Raw genomic sequence first — 20866 nt, 5'->3', positions numbered from 1 at the left:
GCACAAACGTATATTTGCATTGTGTATTGTTAGACTTCAAAGAGCGCCTGTCATCACGACTTCTGTCCAGATTAATAAAGCATCATATACTAGTAATATAACTATATGGACAAAAGTATTCGGACTCTTGACCATTACACCAACAGGGACTGTAATGACATTGTATTTAAACACATAAACTTTAATATGGAGTTGGTTCATTCTTCTTGGAAGGCTTTCTACAAGATGCTGGATTGTTTCTGTGGGAATTTGTGTCTATTCATTCTGTAGAGAATTTATGAGGTCAGGCACTGATGTTGGACTAGAAGGCCTGGCTCGCAATCTCTGTTCCAGTTCATCCCAAAGGTGTTCAATGGGGTTGAGGTCAGGGCTCTGTGCGGGCCAGTCACTTTCTTCCACACCAAACTCATCAAACTATGTCTTTGTAGTCCTTGCCCTTTTCTGCTGCAACAGGAGGCACAGTCATTTTGGAATAGAATAGGGCCTTCCCTAAACTGTTGCCACAAAGTTGGAGGCATAGCATTGTTCAAAATGACTTGGTATGCTGAAGCATTAAGACTGTCCTTCACTTGAGATAAGGGGCCTAGCCCAACCCCTGAAAAACAGTCCCATACCATTATCCCTCCTCCACCAAACTTCACAGTTGGCATAATGCAGTCAGGCAGGTAACGATCCCGCAGCATCCGTCAAACCCAGACTCATCCATCTGACTGCCAAACAGAGAAGCGTGATTCATCACTCACCGGAACATGTTTCCACTGCTCCACAGTCCATTGTCTGTGCGCTTTACACCACTCCATCCGACGCTTGGCATTGGTCTTGGTGATGTGAGGCTTGCATGCAACTGTTAGGCCATGGAAACCCATTCCATTAAGTTCCCGCCGCACAGTTTCTGCACTTACATTAATGCCAGTGGAAGTTCGTAACTCTTCAGCCATGGAATCAGCAGAGCGCTGGCGACTTTTATGCCTCCTGCGCCTTAGCAGTCGTTGACCCCGCTCTGTGATTTTACGTGGTCTTCCAGGAAGACATCATCCAGTCGATCATTGTCTTCTGTAGATCTGCAAAAGGGGTGCAATTCCTGGTACACTGGAAGGGCTTCAATACTGACGATCCAAAACATTACCAACTATAGACGACAGGCGGCACTGCACTGACAACACTGACAACTCAAACATTCCTTATCACTTACTGCAAACAGCCCTTCTGCTAAAGGTCGAGTCAATTAGAACTAAGAGACCTCACTGTAATGCAGCATTTATAAGGCCTACACTCCTCCCAAGCTTTACACAGACAAAGTTTGAATTTGCTTTTCTCTGCTGGTGTTTCAAAGAGTTTTGTTTTGTTTGCATGTTCATGATTCTACCTTCTTCAATCCATTGACTTCAGCTTTGTCTCTCATGTCCCTTCGTCTCATGTCTAATTGGCTTGGTCGAACATGGCGTGTCTCTGATATCTATCCCAGCCAAGTTGTCCTCTCCTGGAAGCAACTAGCAAACTGACAGACTGGTGCCTTGTGGTCACCCAGCTCTGTATATTAGGTCTTTCAAATGGCGCTATATAAAGAAATGATGATGATACCCCACCTTTACCCTCTATTTTATGTTATTATATATAAGTTATGTCATGTCATAATCTCCTCAATGTACAGTGCTTTGCAATGTGTTGTCTATTTATAAATAAACAGAAAATAATAATAATTTAACAAAGGTGCTATAATTAGCATGACTACATCTAAAGTAATAAATACGTAACTAGCAGACATCACTAATGCAGATTTGCTTTGTTGCAGGAATTGCAGCTCTGTGCACAATCGCAGTTATAGCTGTGGACCGTGTGTTTGTGGTATGTAAACCCATGGGGACCTTAACATTCACCCCAAGGCAGGCCCTGGCTGGTATAGCAGTGTCCTGGATCTGGTCACTCATATGGAACACGCCACCGCTTTTTGGTTGGGGCAGCTATCAGCTGGAAGGTGTTCAGACATCCTGTGCCCCTGACTGGTACAGCACTGACCCTGTGAATATGTCCTACATCATAAGCTTCTTCTCCTTCTGCTTCGCAATCCCGTTTCTTACCATCCTGGTCTCCTATGGATATCTTTTGTGGACTCTGCGGCAGGTAACCATACCCTTCAAGGGTTGAGTTTTAAATCATTCTGTTTAGTGTCTCCGTTATATTTTCTTTCTTTTTTCTTTTTTGAACAAAACAAAAATGTAACCTTTTGAATGCCCAAGTTGCAGCAAAAAAATCTCACTGGCAGTGCAAAACTGATTCTCAAGGTGTTGATGTACATTGCTTTAGGCCGCATCATCATCATCATCATCAGCTATTTATATAGCGCCAAAAATTCTGCAGCGCTGTACAGAGAACTCACTCACATCAGTTCATGCCCCATAGGAGCTTACAGTCTAAATTCCCTAAAACACACACACACACACACACACACACATAGACAGAGAGAGAGAGAGACTAAGGGCTAGATTTACTGAACTGCGGATTTGAAAAAGTGGAGATGTTGCCTATAGCAACCAATCAGATTCTAGCTGTCATTTTGTAGAGTGCACTAAATAAATGACAGCTAGAATCTGATTGGTTGCTCTAGGCAACATCTCCACTTTTTCAAACCTGCAGTTTAGTAAATCTAGCCCTAAGGTCAATTTGATAGCAGCCACACAATTAACCTGCCTCTTTCCTGTAAACACTTTAATAGGATTTATTTTCAGGACGAGTTTAGCTATTACTTTGCATCACCCTTTGAACTGAATTTCATGTCTGGTCATAAATATGGATGGAATATTTCAACAAATTAAATCAAGAGATTAAAACTATATTCAATTTGAACAAGCTCCCAAGTATGTTGGTAATTTATATATGTGTAGCCCCCATAACATTTGTGACCACTGCAGAACTCAGTCTCAACAGGACTTATGTACATAAGTGTCCAAAAATACCAACAAGACCCACAGAAGAATATCAGAAATTAACAATGAATAATTGTTTTATTACCACTAAAGCCCATATTTCCTGTAACTAGAAAAACATGAGAATTATAGTAATTTTCAAGTTTTTATAATTTATATACTTATTTTTTCCACAACATACTCTACTTTTGCCAAAAATCTACAAAAAACGTTACCTGCGGCTAAACATGTCACACAAACCCCACATACGGAGCATAAAACCCAACAAATTGTGAAACCACATACAGCACTGAGTTACATGGATACCACAAGTGTATAGACTCACATACGTGTTTGCAGGAGTCCTCACTTACAATGGAGTTGGTGGAGCAGTATCACTGGCAGATTGGTAGTATTGGGTGTTTCGGGGTGTCCATTATACGCAGTAGGATGTAATTGGGCACTTGGGGTGTGCAGAAGGATGGCGATGCTTGCTTAAAATGTATGTCACCTGACACCCACTATTACCTGACAATTGCCACCAGTTAAATCAATCTTGAACACTATAACCAAGTTCATGCTCATTTTCACTAATGCGATGACATTGCTCCATAAGGCGGAATTACAGTCTACTTGGGGAAGCCTTTAGACTTTGAGGTCACCTCTAATCACATGAGCCAAGTGGCTTTATCCCCTTTCCTGGTGAGTTTGTGTGAATTATCATAAGTCTTTTGTTAGGGAGTCGGGCATGGGTTTCCCTGAGTCAAACCCTGGAAGACCTTGCAAAGAGCTGTAAGCCAAGACAGAGAACATGACTCGAGTGAAAGCACTGGTAAGATTGCCCTAACCATGAAATATAACATCCATCTCCCCTACGGGTACTGTGGTACCTGGCTGCGTAGTCTTACAGCGGAGGCACTGCTGGGAGCAAAGTAGCTGCTCAGGAATTTGCGTATGCTATCAAGAAGTCCGAACTAATGAATGAGGAGGCCCAGGCCTGGTGTGATGACAGATTTATTGCAAAGTGTTAGGATACAAGTAGGTCTGGGAGACATGCCAGATGATCATGTCATACAGATGCTTCAAGTGAAATATGTAGCCAAATGATTCGCAGTGAATGCACAGAGATAGGACCAGGAGATCCAACCGCTCTACTGCTAGAGAATGCCTACCTGTCCTTCTAAACACCCCAAGTGAGTGGGGAGACCGTATGTAGGTGATGTTGCTCAGAAGTGCTGTTGTGGGGACCCTCAGAATCTGAACCCAACACCACATCGATCAAGACAAGAATTGCCTTCCACCCTAGGAATCGGGACAGCTCAAGCCAAAGCTAACCTTTCCAGATGGCGATAAGCTAATTGGTGAATCACCTAGGAGTTATCCAAGTGATGAAGGCTATACGTGCCTACATACATTCTCAGGGATAAAACATGTGCCAGTTAGAGAAGAGGGATATAAATTGTGGAGGAACACTGCTATTGAGTACTTGGAGGAAAGGCAACGTTCAGAAGCAGCCAAGCAGCAGAGAATTGGAAAGAGTCTGAAGGGTGCTCCCATGAAGATAATGCAGTCTGCCTGGTGAAGTAATCTACATGTCAGAGCACAGGACTATGTAGAGGCCTCAAGGATACATATGTGTCACTCACCGGACCGTGAGTGCCTCTTCCCGGACTTTTAGGAACCGTGGCCGTCCACCATCCTGAGGGTCTGCGCATGCGCAGCCCTTTTCTATACTTCAGTGTATACCCCTTTAACTCAATTGGCAGATCAGGCAACACTCCCTATATTAAGCACCTGTGGTCAACACCACGTAGCCTGATCTTGGAGTCTCATTCCTCATGAGTCTCTGAAGGTGTTCCTGTATTACTCGTGTATTCAGCGCTGCTGATTCCTGTGGTTTCCAAACCATTTCTACTACTGTGGCTCCATACCACTTCTACCATCAACTGTATCATCATGACTGTTTGCTGATTCCTATTCGCTGCCTCCGTGCACTACAGTCTTCTAAACCACTTCTACGTTACTTTACATCTATGTGACTGTTTGCTCATTGCTATCCGCTGCCTCCGTGCACTCCAGCTTTTACTTCACTCACCTGCTTCTCATCAAGTCTGTTTGCTGATTCCTATCCGCTGCCTCCGTGCACTACAGTCTCCTGCTGGCAACTCGCCTGTGTTCAACATCGTGACTGCCAGCTGATTACTATCCGCTGCCTCCGTGCACTACAGTCTCCTGCTTGCAGCTCGCCTGTGTTCATCATCGTGACTGCCAGCTGTATACTATCCGCTGCCTTCGTGCACTACAGTCTCCTGCTTTCAACTCGCCTGTGTTCAACATCGTGACTGCCAGCTGATTACTATCCGCTGCCTCCGTGCACTACAGTCTCATCTCATCTTTGCTGTGACTTCCTCAAGCCTGCCGCTTTCATTACCATCTGCTACACTTCATGATCAACAGCTCCTGCCCTGCGCTGCACTCCTGTTTCCCATCGCTGTTGGTTCCTGTGGTTGCTACTGGTTACCTCCGTGTGCCGCTGAGTCCTGCTGCTGTGGTCAGCGCTATCCTCCATCTCCTGCTGATCCACTCTCCACGCCTTCACGTGTTCCACTGGTCTCTACCCTCCTGTCAGCATTTGATTTGTATCTCATCTACTACCCTCTGCTGGATCATCTCCATTCTCCTGGGTCTCCTATGAGTCCAGTTCCACGTGTTGCTGACTCCTGTGAATTCGTGTCCCTGTTGGTCTACTCACCTGTGCGCTGCACCTGCTAGACCGCTGCCTCACCTATCCAGGGACTTTCTATCCAGGCGGCCTCCCGCCGCTCAGGTAACGCTGCTATCCCATCTGACTGCTACTGCTGAACCACGGTATGCATACTTCTCATTGACTGTGCTGTGTATTGCATATCTTGCTGGACTGTGTTTGGTTCTCTCTGGAGTCTGCTATCCGCTGAGTCTATTGCCATCATTGACTGTGTTATTATTGTGCTGGACTACTTCAAGAGACTTTCTAGATTGCAGACCTGCTCAGTCATTTATATCTATATGTATATCTATATTGTGCATATTACAGTGGATCGTGTATAAGGTGCCTGTGTATATCCTGTGTTGCAGTCTTCCCCTGTGCACCTCCTCACATATATATTCAGTGGTACAACTTGCTGATGTCAGACCACTGATCCCTGTTTCCGTTATCACCTGTTCCATCATCCTCTCACATAGCAGTGGTACAACTTGCTGCCGCAGACCACTGACTACCCGGATACCTCCACTTGGATTCCATTCCTTCACTCAGACAGCGGTACAACTTGCTACCCGCAGACCGCTGACTCTCATCACCTCCTTGATTCTGTTGGACATTCCTCCTCCCTATAGCAGTGGTACAACTTGCTATCGCAGACCACTGACTATCTTCACGTGTCCTTGTCCATACAGTTCCTTGTGTATTATTACCTCATTATTACCAGTGTTGCTAGTCATAGACTTTCCTGAGCATCTCATCGGCCATCATTTCATGTTCCGTGATCACCTAGCTACCAGAGTATTCGATTACCATCTACATTGCTCTGGTAAGCCTACCATCTGGTGATCCCTGGGTAAAGACTCCTAGTGCCCGTGACAATATGGATCCATGTTATATCAGCTGAGAACTACTTGCCAATAGCCTTGGGAGAAGGAATCAGATTAAAACTGTCTTGACAAACTCCAGTACCGAATGGTGGCAAAGGAGAAATATCTGCTGAAGAAGTGGGCCAGCACTGAATGGCAAATCCGCTCTGTGGTGCATTTATCCATTACCCAGTGGTCAGAGACTCATATTGGGATCTTGTACACTTGGAAGCATCTGCTAAAGACATCCAAATTGATGAATCCTAGACCAGAAGTACACGGCGTGAGTATGAACTGTTCAAACTGATCCAAGGGACACCAGACAGCCAAACTGCTTACCATGCTGAGGCTTAGCGATAGATATAAATCTCCTGAGATAATTAGTGCTGGAAGGTGGGAGGAGAGAATTGCTCCAGAGAGCATCGCCAAGTCAAGGAAGATACAGAGGAGTGGATTTAGGTTCCAGCCTCAGATGTGAAAGGCATATGTCACCTAGATTAAGTTGTGAAAACCATACCATAGGAATGCCTTGACTCTTTGGGAGCATCTGAGAAAGCACTAGACATGGAATACCTGCCTCAGCTGGGACATGAATAACCAGTAAGATACCAGCAAGAAGACTCATCAATAGGAGCAGAGAGGTAGCTGTAAAAGAAAGGGTGGCTTGGCAACAGAAGAAGCCAAACTGTTAGCCCACCAACAGGACTACTTGGAGGTGGGCAGAGGCCTACTCTTCCAAGAGACAAAGAGAAAGCATGGTTACCTTCCTTCCAAGTACTGCAAGTTGATATTGAGAGCTCTTTATGACTAGCATAGACATGTAGGTGTTGACAAAACCCCAGGTCTAGTCACTGACAGATTCTATTGACCTTGCATGGAAGCTAACTCAGGAATGTGATGCAAGAGTCTGCTAACAAAACCTGCACATCTGTCAACATCCCCAGTAGTGGACCATTTGAGTTGGTGTGCATAGATTTCATGTCCATTGTTCCAGACAAGTGTAACATCAACAGTGTGCTAGTAGTGCCTGGCCAATTCACTGATAAGCACAAACATATATGCATATGATTGTTGTTAAGATTCCAATATAACAAATATTTTATTTTTACAGAAATTTATTTGCAACACAACTTGCTCCATGAGTAAACAAATAAATATTTACACACAAATAATTATTACTAGACTTGATAACGTTTGCATATTTATAGAGCTGAGGATCTCTCAGCTGATATGTCCATCAAAAGGATATTTCTACATTGCTGCTAAAATGTTGTAGGAGAAATTCTTTGTAGACTGTGGGCAGTTCACATCTATTCTGACCAAGGAAGAAACTTTGAGAGTAGATTGATCCAAGAGATTGATCCTTTGCAAGGTGTGTAGATCGGAAGTCAAGAACCACTTCCTACCACCCACTGGAAAATCTGCAATGAGAGTGATTCACTGGATATTCATTGTACCATCTTATTTTTGTACAAGAAGCCAGATTGCGGGTCGATGTATGCTTTGAAGTAACAGTGAGGGACCCTCATGATGTTTCATACCTCCAGAATATTCAACTACTGATGGAGGAGTAAAGACAGGCTTACAATTTAGCTGAAGAAGTTTCAGGGAGGCTAAGGAAGAGAAGACAGACATGATGCAGGAGTTATAGCGAATGACCTCAAAGAATGTGATAAGATATATTGGCTCCTGCCCTGTTGCTCAGCTCCTGAGACCAAGTCCTCCTAGACAGGTAACCACTGGGTCCAGTGGTTATACACATCTTAAATAATTAATCCTGACTGTTTTTATTGCATGTGTTCCGTTTGTACATTCCAATGGGTTCTATTTCATTGTAAGAAATAAAATCCACCTGGACAGCGCAAAAGGCATCCTTTTGAAGATTTAGGATGATGCTGATTAACCGGCACCACTGAGTATGTGTATAAAGCAGGTTGTTTTGCTGGAGGATAGAGGCTTTGTGGAAACCACAAAACCCCATAAGTATGCATTCTCCACCACATGCAGCTCATTCAGTATCTTGCGTCACAACACAAAAGGTTGTATTTAGAAGCAACTGACTCATGTGGCTACATTTATGGATTTCCACCATGAACCTTCACCGCCCCAGATACACTCCCTTCCGTACAAAGTATAGCAACAACGGGAAATTCCAGGTCAGCCAAGACTTTTCAGGGATAACCAGGAAATTCATAGCCAGTTAAGAGTTACTGGTTTTAGGAAAAGAAAAAGAACAAAGTCAGAAAAAACAGCATAATAGGTAAACTGTGGCAGAGAGAAGCAAAGAGCAAAACCTGACAGAATGTGGGCAAAGAACTGAATGTTAACGGAAGGTAATAATTACTTGTTCATGAAGATTACAGAGTGAGTCTTCTGGCCTCTTCTTTTCCTCTTCAATTCTGCTCTGAACTATACTTATGAAATATGTACTTAAAGTGTAACTAAACTCAAAAACTGAAAACACTTATTTTAAAATGTCATGTATTTACATTCAGGTGAATTGGTAAACTAGTTTTTCATACTGACTGAAATCAGTTTTAAAATCTTGTCCTCAACTTGCAGAGAAGTGTATTGACGAGCACTCCCAAAACGAGTGGTGTTGCTTATTATACACTAAGAGCAAACACAAGTGAAGAACAATGTAAATCCTTTGCTCTATTATTTGTAAACATGTGAAGGAAGTATAATTAAAAGTCTGTTGCAGCATATATCGTTCAAAACTGGCCTGACTAATAAATAGTTAAAGTCAATATGACTTATTTAAAAATCTCAAATACTGCTGACCGGCGATGCGCCTTTATTTAAGTGCATCTACTTGTCTGGCTAGTGCATTTTCAAGCTGGGCTTCTACTTTCCAGTTCTGGCAGCTGCCCACAGAAAATCTACTGCAAGTTTGTAGATGAACATATGCAGACATTAAAGTCCAACCTAATATCACTTAAGGACCACCCAATTCATTAATTGATTTTTTTATATTTCATCAAAAATACTGTTCTGTTTAATTGCATTTATTTCTTAAATTAATCATGACAGAGGGCGACATCAATATTGTCTTAATTTATGTATAACCCCCGGTCCCAGATCTCTCCTGATAGTCCCAGGAGTTGATCGACATAATGGGAGGAGTAAGGAGCAGTATAATGGAGACTTGGGTGCTAGAAAGTATCCCAACATGCCCAAGCTGTATGAAGCCAGGAAATGACATCACAGCTTGCTGAAATAGAGGCTTTTGGCACCAGAAAGGAAGGAAGCCATACCCTAGGGAGCCATACTTCCACAGATGCAAGTATATTCCCAGCTGCTGAGCCTGCAGAAGAGAGAGAAACACGCTGTGCATATTTGAGAGTCCTAAAGCTGGTTAGAGAAGCAGAGAGCCTGCACACCTCTTAGCTACTGAAACTTCTGTGGAAGACAGAACATACAGCCAATGTGAGTACCGTGTACATGAGTGTCTTGAAAAGAGTAGATAGAGTAAATCATTTTTATAGACTAAGAGATTAGTAGGGTTTTACACCCTATAGACAGAACCACCAGTTTTACAGAACGAGTTGCCCCATTGACAGACAGAGCTGCAATCCTTGCAGACATGGCTGCAAGTCTAGTCATCAAAGTTGCCAATCTATCAGGAAGAGCTGCAAGATTGCTAGCTGTAGCTGCAAGACTATGAGCAGGAAGTACAAATCACAATAGGGAATCTACCATAGCCAGAGATTAACTTGCCAAATGGTCCTTGTCATTGTGCTAGTTGCTACCAGGAGAGAAGCACTTGGCTGGGGTAGAAATCTGAGATAAACCATTTATGGCCAGGCTGCTTTAACCTGAGAGGATGGGTCATGAGGGACAAAGTAAATTTCAATGGGCTGGAGGATTTAAAATTATGTGGGACAAAGCCAAAGTTGATAAACAGGCTAACAACACTCTTTGAAGCACCTGCAGATAAAAAAAAATCCAACTTTTCTTATGCAAAGCATTGTAGAGCCTTCTAAAGTCTGCATATAAGTGATGTCTGCCCTAATTGGCTTGACCTTTAATAAAGTGCTGATTGCAAATATAATTTGTTGATGGTGTACTACAAACAGATATCTGTAACTAGTATTGCAGCAGATCCTCACAGTCCTGAGCAAGCAGCCAGATAAGTAGGTGTAGTCCAGGTCCAGCCCAGTGGAAAAGAGAGAGAGCCAGATTCCAGCCCAGAGGAACAGAAAAGATTCACTACCAGACCAGAGGTACAGAGAGTCCAGACCAAACCCAGAAATTTACCCCTGGGGGTAAATGTATCAAGCTGAGAGTTTTCCGGCAGGTTTGAAAAAAACAGTAAGATTCTAGCTATCATCTATTTAGTACATTCTACAAAATGATAGCTAGAATCTGATTGGTTGCTATAGGCAACATATCCACTTTTCAAACCTGCCGGAAAACTCTCAGCTTGATACATTTAGCCCTAGGAGTGCTCCAAGTGTTTGTTGATTTTCCTCTTTTTTTGCCATTGTTTCAGATTCTTGCCGTTGATATTGCTGCTACCCCATGTATTTTGCCTTATGGTAAGGAAATTTTACTGGTGTATATTCCAAGTCTTTGATTAATGTTCAGAGAACACTCTAAGTTTCCAGACTTGGCCAGTGCCCTCCGCATGTGTGAGTGACCTCACTAACACCGCACTGCACTACACCCAGAGCTATTTGCCCATGTGATATACTGTTTGAGACAGAGGTATTGCATAGCTTTGCTGTAGAATGCTGGGACTATGCCTCCCCTCATCCTAATTCTACCCATACACTTAATAGCACTTACAACCTATGGGACTACTCCTCTCATATACACTGAAAGGAAGAGTATATCTACAGTTGAACATACTGCTTGCCACCAAAAAAGACTCTCCATACTCTAGCTTTAAGATTGGAACTACAACTCCTATTCAACCTGTACAAAGATATCTACTGTTACAGAGACATTGATACTTTATATATAAGATTCATGTACTTTTTATTCTAGATTCTACACTTTCTCCATCTCACCCATATCTCCAGTAGTGAGGAGGTCTGATAGGCATGTAAGGGGAGTATGTTGAGGTCTGGGGAGCATGCGGTGAGGTCTGAGGGGCATGTGGGGAGGTCTGAAATCATGAAAGGAGCATGTGGGGAGGTGTGATGGGCTTGTAAGGGGGGTCTGGGGAGCATGTGGGGAGGTCTGGGGAGCATATTGTAATGTCTGCGTGGCATGTGTACATGTGGGAGGTCTGAGTGGCATATGGTGCAATTGTGGATCAAGTGATGGGCATGTTGGGGGTATGGGACAAGGGTGTCCTTGCCTGTTTCACTTGTTCTCGACCCCACAGTTTCTGATGGCAGCCCTGCATACATCCACACATTTGCCTCTGTATGTGAACATAGTAGGTGTGTGATATAAGGAGCATTTCTGCTGTGGGTGTGCAGTTTTGTACTATTTGTAAATGAGCCTTAGTGACTAATGTTGTGGAATGGACAAAAATATTCCAGCATTTAGATACATGCAGTGAGCAATTTCTAATTAGTTTTCTGATTAACCAAAGCTATTCAGACAAGTAAGGAGAGACAATGCCTCCTCTACAATATGTGCAAATATTTGGGGGGGTTTAAAAGAAATAGCTACAACTGAAAACAAATTCAACATGACTACGGGTGGATTTAACACAGCATAAAATTGAAATATTCTCAAAAGAAAGCAATTACCAGAGCTGCACAGGTGTATGGAATATATGCAGGTAGGTAGTAGAGTGTTCAGCAATAGCAGAGTCATTATTAAAGTTAATACAGGAAGTACAAGATATATACATAAGCATAGGTTAATTTATTACAATATTAAAATAAATGACACTAATAATACTCAATATTGTGAGTGAAATATTTACTCTAATAAATTATTATTTAACTCGCAATTGTACCATTTTTTGTTGACATCCATGGGCTAGATTTACTAAACTGCGGGTATGAAAAAGTGGAGATGTTGCCTATAGCAACCAATCAGATTCTAGCTGTCATTTATTTAGTACATTCTACAAAATGACAGCTAGAATCTGATTGGGTGCTATAGGCAACATCTCCGCTTTTTCAAACCCGCAGTTTAGTAAATATACCCCCATGTGTTTTTACATGGCAGTGACATGAGATCTCAGTAACATTTATCCTATTTTCCTCTATTATGAACATTAATCCATGTCTCTTTAAGAAACGTAAGCGACTGGATGCTGGCTTCATACAAGTCTGTGTTATGGAAGCACTTAGCTGGTGCCAGGGGAGGGCTATCAGGGCTACACTTGTTATAATAGTTTCCATTTAAACATTTCCCGAGGTGAAACATAACTGTGAACCAACTCCGAAATTCTTTTAATCTAATCCAATCATCCAGCTTTATTAGAGTATGTAAATGAATGGCAACTGAAGGGAGATAATTACTCCAAGACCATTAGTAGTTGCTGCCGGTACTGAAAATATGTAATTATAGTGTGGAAAGTAATTAATTTAATAAGTACATTAGTGTTTATTTTTTAATTCTGCATTTTGTTTTATGTTATTCCTTTTCAGTATATTTTAGAATATGTTGTAGATCTTGGATTTGAAGGATGATATCATTATATTGTATTGTTTCTATTTACTTGTCCGTTTTGAATTTCATGGAAATATGTATAATGAATGTAGCTAAAGGGGGAAGTACAGTCAAAAGTACCACTCAAGATGTAGCAAATATGGGTCCTCCCAAATCCCTGAAACTAAGAACTTCATCTTCAGGGGAGGGCTGGCAAATATTAGCCCGAGATGCAAGAGTCGACTCCGCCTATTAGGAACATTTTAAAGGAAAAAAAATGCAGGTGACCCAGTCCAAGGTAGCCCACTATGGGACCGGCCTGGGGGGCAGATGCCCCCCTGCCACCAAGCCCAGCGTGCCCCTGCTCATCTTGTTGTGAGGACATGTGGTGAAAAAAGGTATTAATATCATCCTAACCAGCCTGTCCCTCGTTTCTCACAAAATGTGGATTATAGCAGGTACTTTTTATAGCCCTTGCTTTTGTTCCCCAGCCCAAGAGAGTACAAGTGCAGTGTCTAATTACATGTGGATAAGGGGACATTGTAGCTCATTGTAAATATGTATATTGTGTATTGTATATTGATGATGTGGCAGTGAGGTTGTTATTCATTATCCTTAAAGTGAAGCCAGGCGGGTTATGGGTAAGGATTAGATTGCAGGATACAGGTGAGGGGGAAGGCCAATTAGTATCCATTGTTCTCAACGTGACTAGTTCAGACATTTTGTCTAGAGCCCAGCAGGGGAGCTCATCTCCACTCCCCCTCCAGTTCCCCCTGATACAGCACCCACCAATGGGTTTGCCCAGGGAGGGAGAAACACTGTGTAAATTTGACCCTACATATAAGGAGCCATACATTGGTAGATCCATGGGTTGTCAAGTCTGGACAGCCAGGTGACTGTAACTCCTTAAGCTAGTGGAGTAAGGGTCAGATGATGTGGTAAACCTTCATGGCATTTATTTACTGTGTGTACATAATATTCTAGTGTTTGTTTTTATTACAATAAATGTATTACTTTACTTTCTAATTGCCCGAGTGACTGCTAAAAACCTTAGAAGGTACTGGGTAGGCTTCCCTGACCTAGGAAGGCACCCTTGGGTGGCCATCTAGAAATAAGTGGGTAGAATTGGGCCAGAAAAACCAGTATCTTCACTGGACATCTCCGTTTCTTCAGTACTACTGCCCTCCTATAGTCATGTTCTAATCAGATCTATGGGAAATTAATGGACTGGGCAAATAAAACCAAAAATAATCTTTACTACTTTTCCCCAAGTCCTGCCAAATTAAATAAATAAATGGCATTTTATCCATTTTATGAGCGTATTCTTCTTTGTTTCTCTCATTCTCTAGTTACTGCTTAGTACAGAAGCTGATTAAGGCAGGCAGATGTTTTCACTTTGATCCCACTGTCATTTATCTCCCTCCTTTATAGCTGCCTCCACTTCCCCCTTGCAATTGTTAGAAATAGTTCTAGCATTTATCTCTCACTATTAAAATAATGTATATCTTTATATATGTCATATTCATAGTCTTTTGAAATGTACCATAAATGCAGAGTATAATATTAATATATTTGTACTGTGTACGGCACTGCGGAAATCTTGTGGCGCCTAACAAATAAATTATAATAATAATAATAATAATAATAATAATAATAATAATAATAATAATAATAATATATATTTAGCCAACACATGAAAACAACTTTTGAATTTGCAGCAAAATGTAAAATTGCTTACTTTAAATAAATTAAATACATAAAGAAAAATGGGGAAGAATAATTAAATATTTCAGCAATGGAATGGATTTGGTCACATTGTTTTGTTATTATTAAGAAAAGTCTGTATTCTACTTGTGGATGTTTAAGATTCTTTCTTACCATAGTTTTTCTTTTTGGGGGGAAGAGGGGAGGATATTAAAGTAGGAAAAGTGGATCTGCCATTTATACAGTTTGCACCGAATAATTTCAGTGGCACACAGCAAAGGTTGAAAACAGTGGGTATTCCATATCAGAGAGGGAGGCATCATTATTAATAATAGTAATAATAATAGTAGTAATAATAATAATAACAATAATATTATAATTTATTTCTAAAACGCTAACATATTATTAAATGCTGTACAATAAAGGGGCCATGACACCAACATATAGCAGAAAGAAGACCTTACCAACTGAGCTTGCAATCTAAGCAATTTGATAGATAAGGCAGTGAATCCGCAGGAGGGGAAAGTGTGGCTGGTGCAAGGTATATATTAAACTCAGTAAAATTAATTATTTTGATCTATACAAATTTTAATGTTTCATGATATTTCCATTCCAAAATAGAAAAATATGTTGTGCTTTCTCTCTAGGTGGCAAAGCTCGGGGTAGCAGAAGGAGGAACTACCAGCAAGGCTGAGGTCCAGGTCTCTCGCATGGTCCTAGTGATGGTTATGGCATTTCTCATCTGCTGGCTCCCATATGCAGCCTTTGCAATGATGGTTGTGGCAAATCCTGGCATGTATATTGACCCGGTTATAGCCACTGTGCCAATGTACTTGACCAAAACCAGCACTGTCTATAATCCAATTATTTACATATTTATGAACAAGCAGGTAAGGGTACAAATGAAGGTCAGCAGGAAAGTAGGATTATTTATACCTGCCAACATTCCCAATTGGAAAATCAAGGAAAATTAGGCCATGCTCCAGATCACCCAAACCATACCCATTTATTATGAGACCATGCCCCTTTCCATTAGACCAGAGTCCAATTGCCACAGTTGGCAGGTATGGTATTTTATGTTGAAATTGATAACATTGGATAATACTATATGCTAGATCAGTATTTCTCAAATCTGTTTTCAGTAGTCACCTGCATTCAAGTATAAAGGTTCTCAGACTTGCACCTAGGAGAAGAGATTTCATGGTTGGTCTATATGTCAAAGAAATAAGTAGGGATGAATTCTGCAGAATATTCCCCTTATTCCACATTTCCCTGGGCCAAGCTGCATGAAAAAGTTTCTTTTCCACAACATCACCCATCTCAGATACACAAATAAATAGAATGGCTAGCTTGGCCCGGGGAGAGCAGGATCGCTCTAATGGAATATTACTTTGTCTCACTCTTTGTGTGTTCTTCACACCCCCAACAGCTTGGCTTAGGGATCGCAAGTCTACTTTCTTGTTCTGTTTCTAATGTAAGTACTCTTCAAACAGCTTGACTTGAAGGGCAGGGTACACTCACTCCGCTTCTGTAGGTGGCAATAAAAACTTGGTTCAAGGGATGACTATCATTATATTGTGAGATAACTGTTCTGCTATGCATGAAACCCAGAATCTGCTCTTGAGGTGAGTGGGAAGGTAGCTGGCTAACACAGGCCAACCTGGGCCTGTGGCACTGCGGTCTCAGCACATTTAGAAGGGATTTTAATTTTGAGGCATTTAGTCATGATCCCACAGATAATAGCTTTCCCTGACCTCACAGTATAGGAAATGCCCAACTGTATAAATATACAAGCAATGCTGTACCTCAGTTATTGACGACGGGTCTCTGAAAGGAGCATGCTCTCAACGTTGTGTGAGGGGTTATTATTTTATTAACCCGTGGACTCAGAGGCGGAACTAGCGAGCTGTGAGTCCCGGTGCAGGGAAGCGGTGAGGAGGGAACCGGGGACCACAGCTCGCTAGTTCCCCATCCATAGGGACCCATTATCTCCATGGGCCCTGCTGCACGGCACCTGCTGCACCAATGGTAGTTCCACCATTGCGTGGGCTACTTGTTGGACCACCAAAAGAGACCCTGCACCCTAAGAATTTCTGGCTGTCATGAGTACACTGGCACTTGTGGTACTACCAAGATCCACAGACACCTTGAAAATGTATTAATGCTGATGTCATCAATTAATTCTATTTATATTCATTAACCCCATCATTACCTCCTTCAATTGTATCAAAAGACTATTATGCATGCCCAGTGTATGTGTTTCCAGTGTCGCGTGCCCAGTGTCTGTACCAGTATATGTGTGCCTAGTGTGTGTCCAGTGTTTGTGTGCCCAGGGTGTCTGTCCCTGTATATGCGTGCCCAGTGTATGTGTTACCAGTGTTTGTATGCCCAGTGTCTGTACCAGTATATGTGTGCCCAGTGTATGTATGCCCAGTGTCCGTCCCTATGTATGTGTGCCTAGTGTGTGTCCAGTGTATGTGTGCCCAGGGTGTGTGTGCCCAGTGTCGCGTGCCCAGTGTTTGTACCAGTATATGTGTGCCCAGTGTCTGTCCCTATGTATGTGTGCCTAGTATGTGTCCAGTGTATGTGTGCTCAGTGTGTCTGTACCAGTATGTGTGTGCCCAGTGTCTGTACAAATATATGTGTGCCCAGTGTATGTGTGCCTGTCCATTGTCTGCTCCTGCGTATGTGTGCCCAGTGTCGGCGTGTTCAGTGTCTGTACCAGTATGTGTGCCCAGTGTCTGTCCCGTGTATGTGTGCCAAGGGTGTCTGTACCAGTATGTCTGTGCCCAGGGTGTGTACCGGTATATGTGTGCCCAGTGACTGTCCCTGTTTATGTGTGCCCAGTGAATGCACCAGTGTAAGTGTGCCCAGGGTGTCTGTCCCAGTGTATGCGACCCAAGTGTGCCTGTCTCAGTGTATGCGTGCCCAGTGTATGTGTGCCCAGTGTCTACAGCGCCCGTGCACTGCAGCCAAATGCTAATAAACTGAGACAGCCTCATTAGGGTATAACCCCTCCCCCCCCCCCCCCACACACACACGCATAGTGCAACCTCACCAAGTGCTTGAAAAAAATAGAAAATAAATTTTATTCATTCATTACTGAGGCAGCCTCTGACTGGGAAACATCAGATATGGCCTATTGCTAATCCGCCCCTGGTGTGTGATGAACCCTAGTGCTTTCTGCATGGGATTGTTTTTTGGGGGGGAATTAAGCCCCATGCTGAACACACAGTACTGGTTGCATGCGGACCCCACAGGTTACGATAACTACATATTAGGAAATTGCATATTTTATTGTTGCACGCCTACTTAATGTGCCATTTCGCCTCTCTTGTCACTTTTACTTCTAGAAATAGAAGTCTGTTGTAACTGCTGCAATCCATTTTCACTTATAAAGATATTGCACCTAGTATGCAACATTTCTCCGCATGTTGCCCTTTTCCACTTTAATTTTTAATAGACAGCTCATATCCCACAAAGGTGCAGAAGAGGAGATATTCATAATTACAATTATGCGGTCAGAGACCAGGTCTGCGGGTGTTGACTACTGTTAAACACCTTTCCATAAGCAGCTGCTTTTGTAAAAATGTGAAGTGGTTTTAATATACAATGCACCATGCTAGCCCCCAGGCCAGCTGTCCTATGTAGGGCTACCAAGAGGATTCCCAGGACCTCAGGGGAGGTGGCTCATCTGCCCCCACATAATCTCCATGCTGGACCCTCAAGGGAGGCCAAGACCGTGGTACTTTGCACCCCATCCTCTTCCCTATTGGCCATCTGGTCCTACGTCATTTATAGATGGTGATGTACTGGCAGTGATCTACTAAAATAGCTGAAAGGTGCAAATTTGCACTAGAACAACGGGAAATCAATCAGAAATTCACTTTTCTCTGTGTGGTACAATGAAAGCAAATGTATGATTGGTCAATATAGTTTTTGGTCGTCGTTGAGCAATGTTATTAAATGACCCTAAGAAGATTGTGTAGAAATATTACACATTAAGTTACTACTTGGTATAAGCTTTCCTGGCCACACTAACTGTTATTATCTTTGCAGTTCCAGGAATGTATTATCCCTTTTCTGTGCTGTGGGAGGAACCCGTGGGCCATTGATAAATCTTTGCCTGAGACTACTAACACAAGCAGCTCAAACTCACGAAAAGGACAAGTCTCCCCTGCATGAAATGTACATAGTGCTCATCACCATGATCCCTTCTAAATCTCTTCCCAATAATGATACTTTGGTGTGGGACCTTCCCCTGGAATCACCAACATCAACCATATCTAGCAGGGTACTGGCACTTACATATCGCCGGGACATCTGTCGCTCAACTTTGGAATTGCTCAGCTCATTCATTGCAAATCGCATCATTTTGACGAGTAAGTTGACGTATGCGGGATACTTGCCTGCTCTCCTGGGAGTCCGGGAGACCTACCCGGATTTCGGGAGTCTCCCGGACATTCCGGGAGAGTTGGCAAGTATACACAAGAGTACCCTTTAAGAATTGCCTATAGTACTTTACTAAAACAAAACTCAAACTATGATAGTCCTAATGTTAGTATTTTGCTGGGTTCAACCAAAGATACAAGTAGATTTATTGTTTATTGTATAGGTACAGAACATAATGATATATATAAGCTTATACCATCCAGAATCTCAGTATAATTCAATCTAAAATCATTTCGATTTCAATCCTACCCTGGTTTAATTGTATGATTAAACATGTATATAAATATATCTAGTATTGATATTTCTCTCAGGATTAGATGATTGTATTGTACGAAAGCATTTAATTTCGTGATATTAAAATTTAGAAATGATGTACAATAAAAAGTAAGGTTTTGAAAGTAAATGAAATTAGAATATTATGTGAATTGTGTTGTTTTATTTCTCAGAAAAAAATGTTTGTTTTCCTACCCGTAATACAAGCAACTTAGCAGGAAAGCAAAATCCTCTTTTGAGGTGATGTGCATCTTGATTTGCGGAAATGCGCCTACATTTCTACCAGTGGATATAGGTTTACAAAGGAATATAGCAGCCTTTGTGAAGCAGCTGAAGTTTGTGCAAGCTGGTGGGAGGAGCTAGGCAGAGCTGAAGGTATTTCTGGAATAAATACAGAGTAAGGAAGTGGTGCACTTAATTTTACAAAGCAATACAAAACCAAGGGTTGGAGAGGGTGCATTTTTAGGGGAGTTCTTTGCTATGCAGAGGGGAGCACGCCCATTTCCACTACAAAAATAGATTTGATTTTTGCACTAGCTCCAAGCTGGTGAAGATCAGGTCTAGTCCTATACTTTTAATGAGTCACATCTTGCATACTCCAGTTGCACTTTGGGGGAAAAGTACATATGTAGGACAGTTTGTACACTGCAAGGTGTGGCCACATTGTGTTGGAGGCGTGATCACACCACATTGGGGTGTGGTTGTGACTCTTTAGGGGCATGAGAAGCACTAAGTCACCCCCCCGCCCCCTAAAATAAAAGCCTGCATTTATTTCTTATTTCTTTAACACCTGATGCATGGTACATGGGGCACTTTATGGCTGTGGAGTTGTGGAGTTCTGCAGGAGCGAGGAATAGGGGCAGACATTTAATTACTGGGAATATTATTTAATATCTCACAGATTTTAATAGATTCCTGGCAGTGTACATACTAAAATAAGGCTCTATGGGCTTGTCCTTTCTTCTGTGCTACCGGCTGGCTTCTCCTGTCCCAGCTCCTCAGCATTGACAGCTTTGCAACATACCTCCCATCTTTTGGGTAGGTGGCATTGGGGCAGGGGGCATGGCAATGTCATGAAGGGGGTGTGACTTAGTCACAATGGGGGTATGGTTACTCACTAGTGCTTTTGAAACAATAGACTGCCCCGTTCTCTCCTCCAGATACCTTCATTGACCTGCGTACTGTACCCATTCACCACTGCTCTGCCATGCAGGACAAAGCTGTCCCAATCATGATGGCAGGATAAAGCTCTCACATAGGGACTGTCCCGCCTACTTCAGAATGGTTGAGAGGCATATTGCAATATCATTAGGTGATGTCCACAGCGGTCAATGGCGCAGGGACTCCTGTATGTACAGACTGTT

At 42.4% G+C, this 20866-nt stretch overlaps 1 protein-coding gene across 1 annotated transcript in view; it reads left to right on the top strand.

The window, feature by feature from the left end:
- Positions 1 to 19573, top strand: part of LOC142100261 (parapinopsin-like) — a 34813-nt gene extending 15240 nt beyond the window's left edge. Inside the window, exons 2-4 of the mRNA XM_075184192.1 lie at positions 1793 to 2121; positions 15425 to 15667; positions 18837 to 19573. Of these exons, the coding sequence (XP_075040293.1) occupies positions 1793 to 2121; positions 15425 to 15667; positions 18837 to 18962 (698 nt within the window). The 3' untranslated portion in view covers positions 18963 to 19573. The remainder of the gene's footprint in view (positions 1 to 1792; positions 2122 to 15424; positions 15668 to 18836) is intronic.
- Positions 19574 to 20866: the final 1293 nt, after the last annotated feature.

Source organism: Mixophyes fleayi, chromosome 8 (assembly GCF_038048845.1).
Source record: "Mixophyes fleayi isolate aMixFle1 chromosome 8, aMixFle1.hap1, whole genome shotgun sequence".
NCBI lineage: Eukaryota > Metazoa > Chordata > Amphibia > Anura > Limnodynastidae > Mixophyes > Mixophyes fleayi.
The sequence above is the reverse complement of the archived record's forward strand: the minus strand, read 5'-3'. Positions and strand labels throughout refer to the sequence as shown.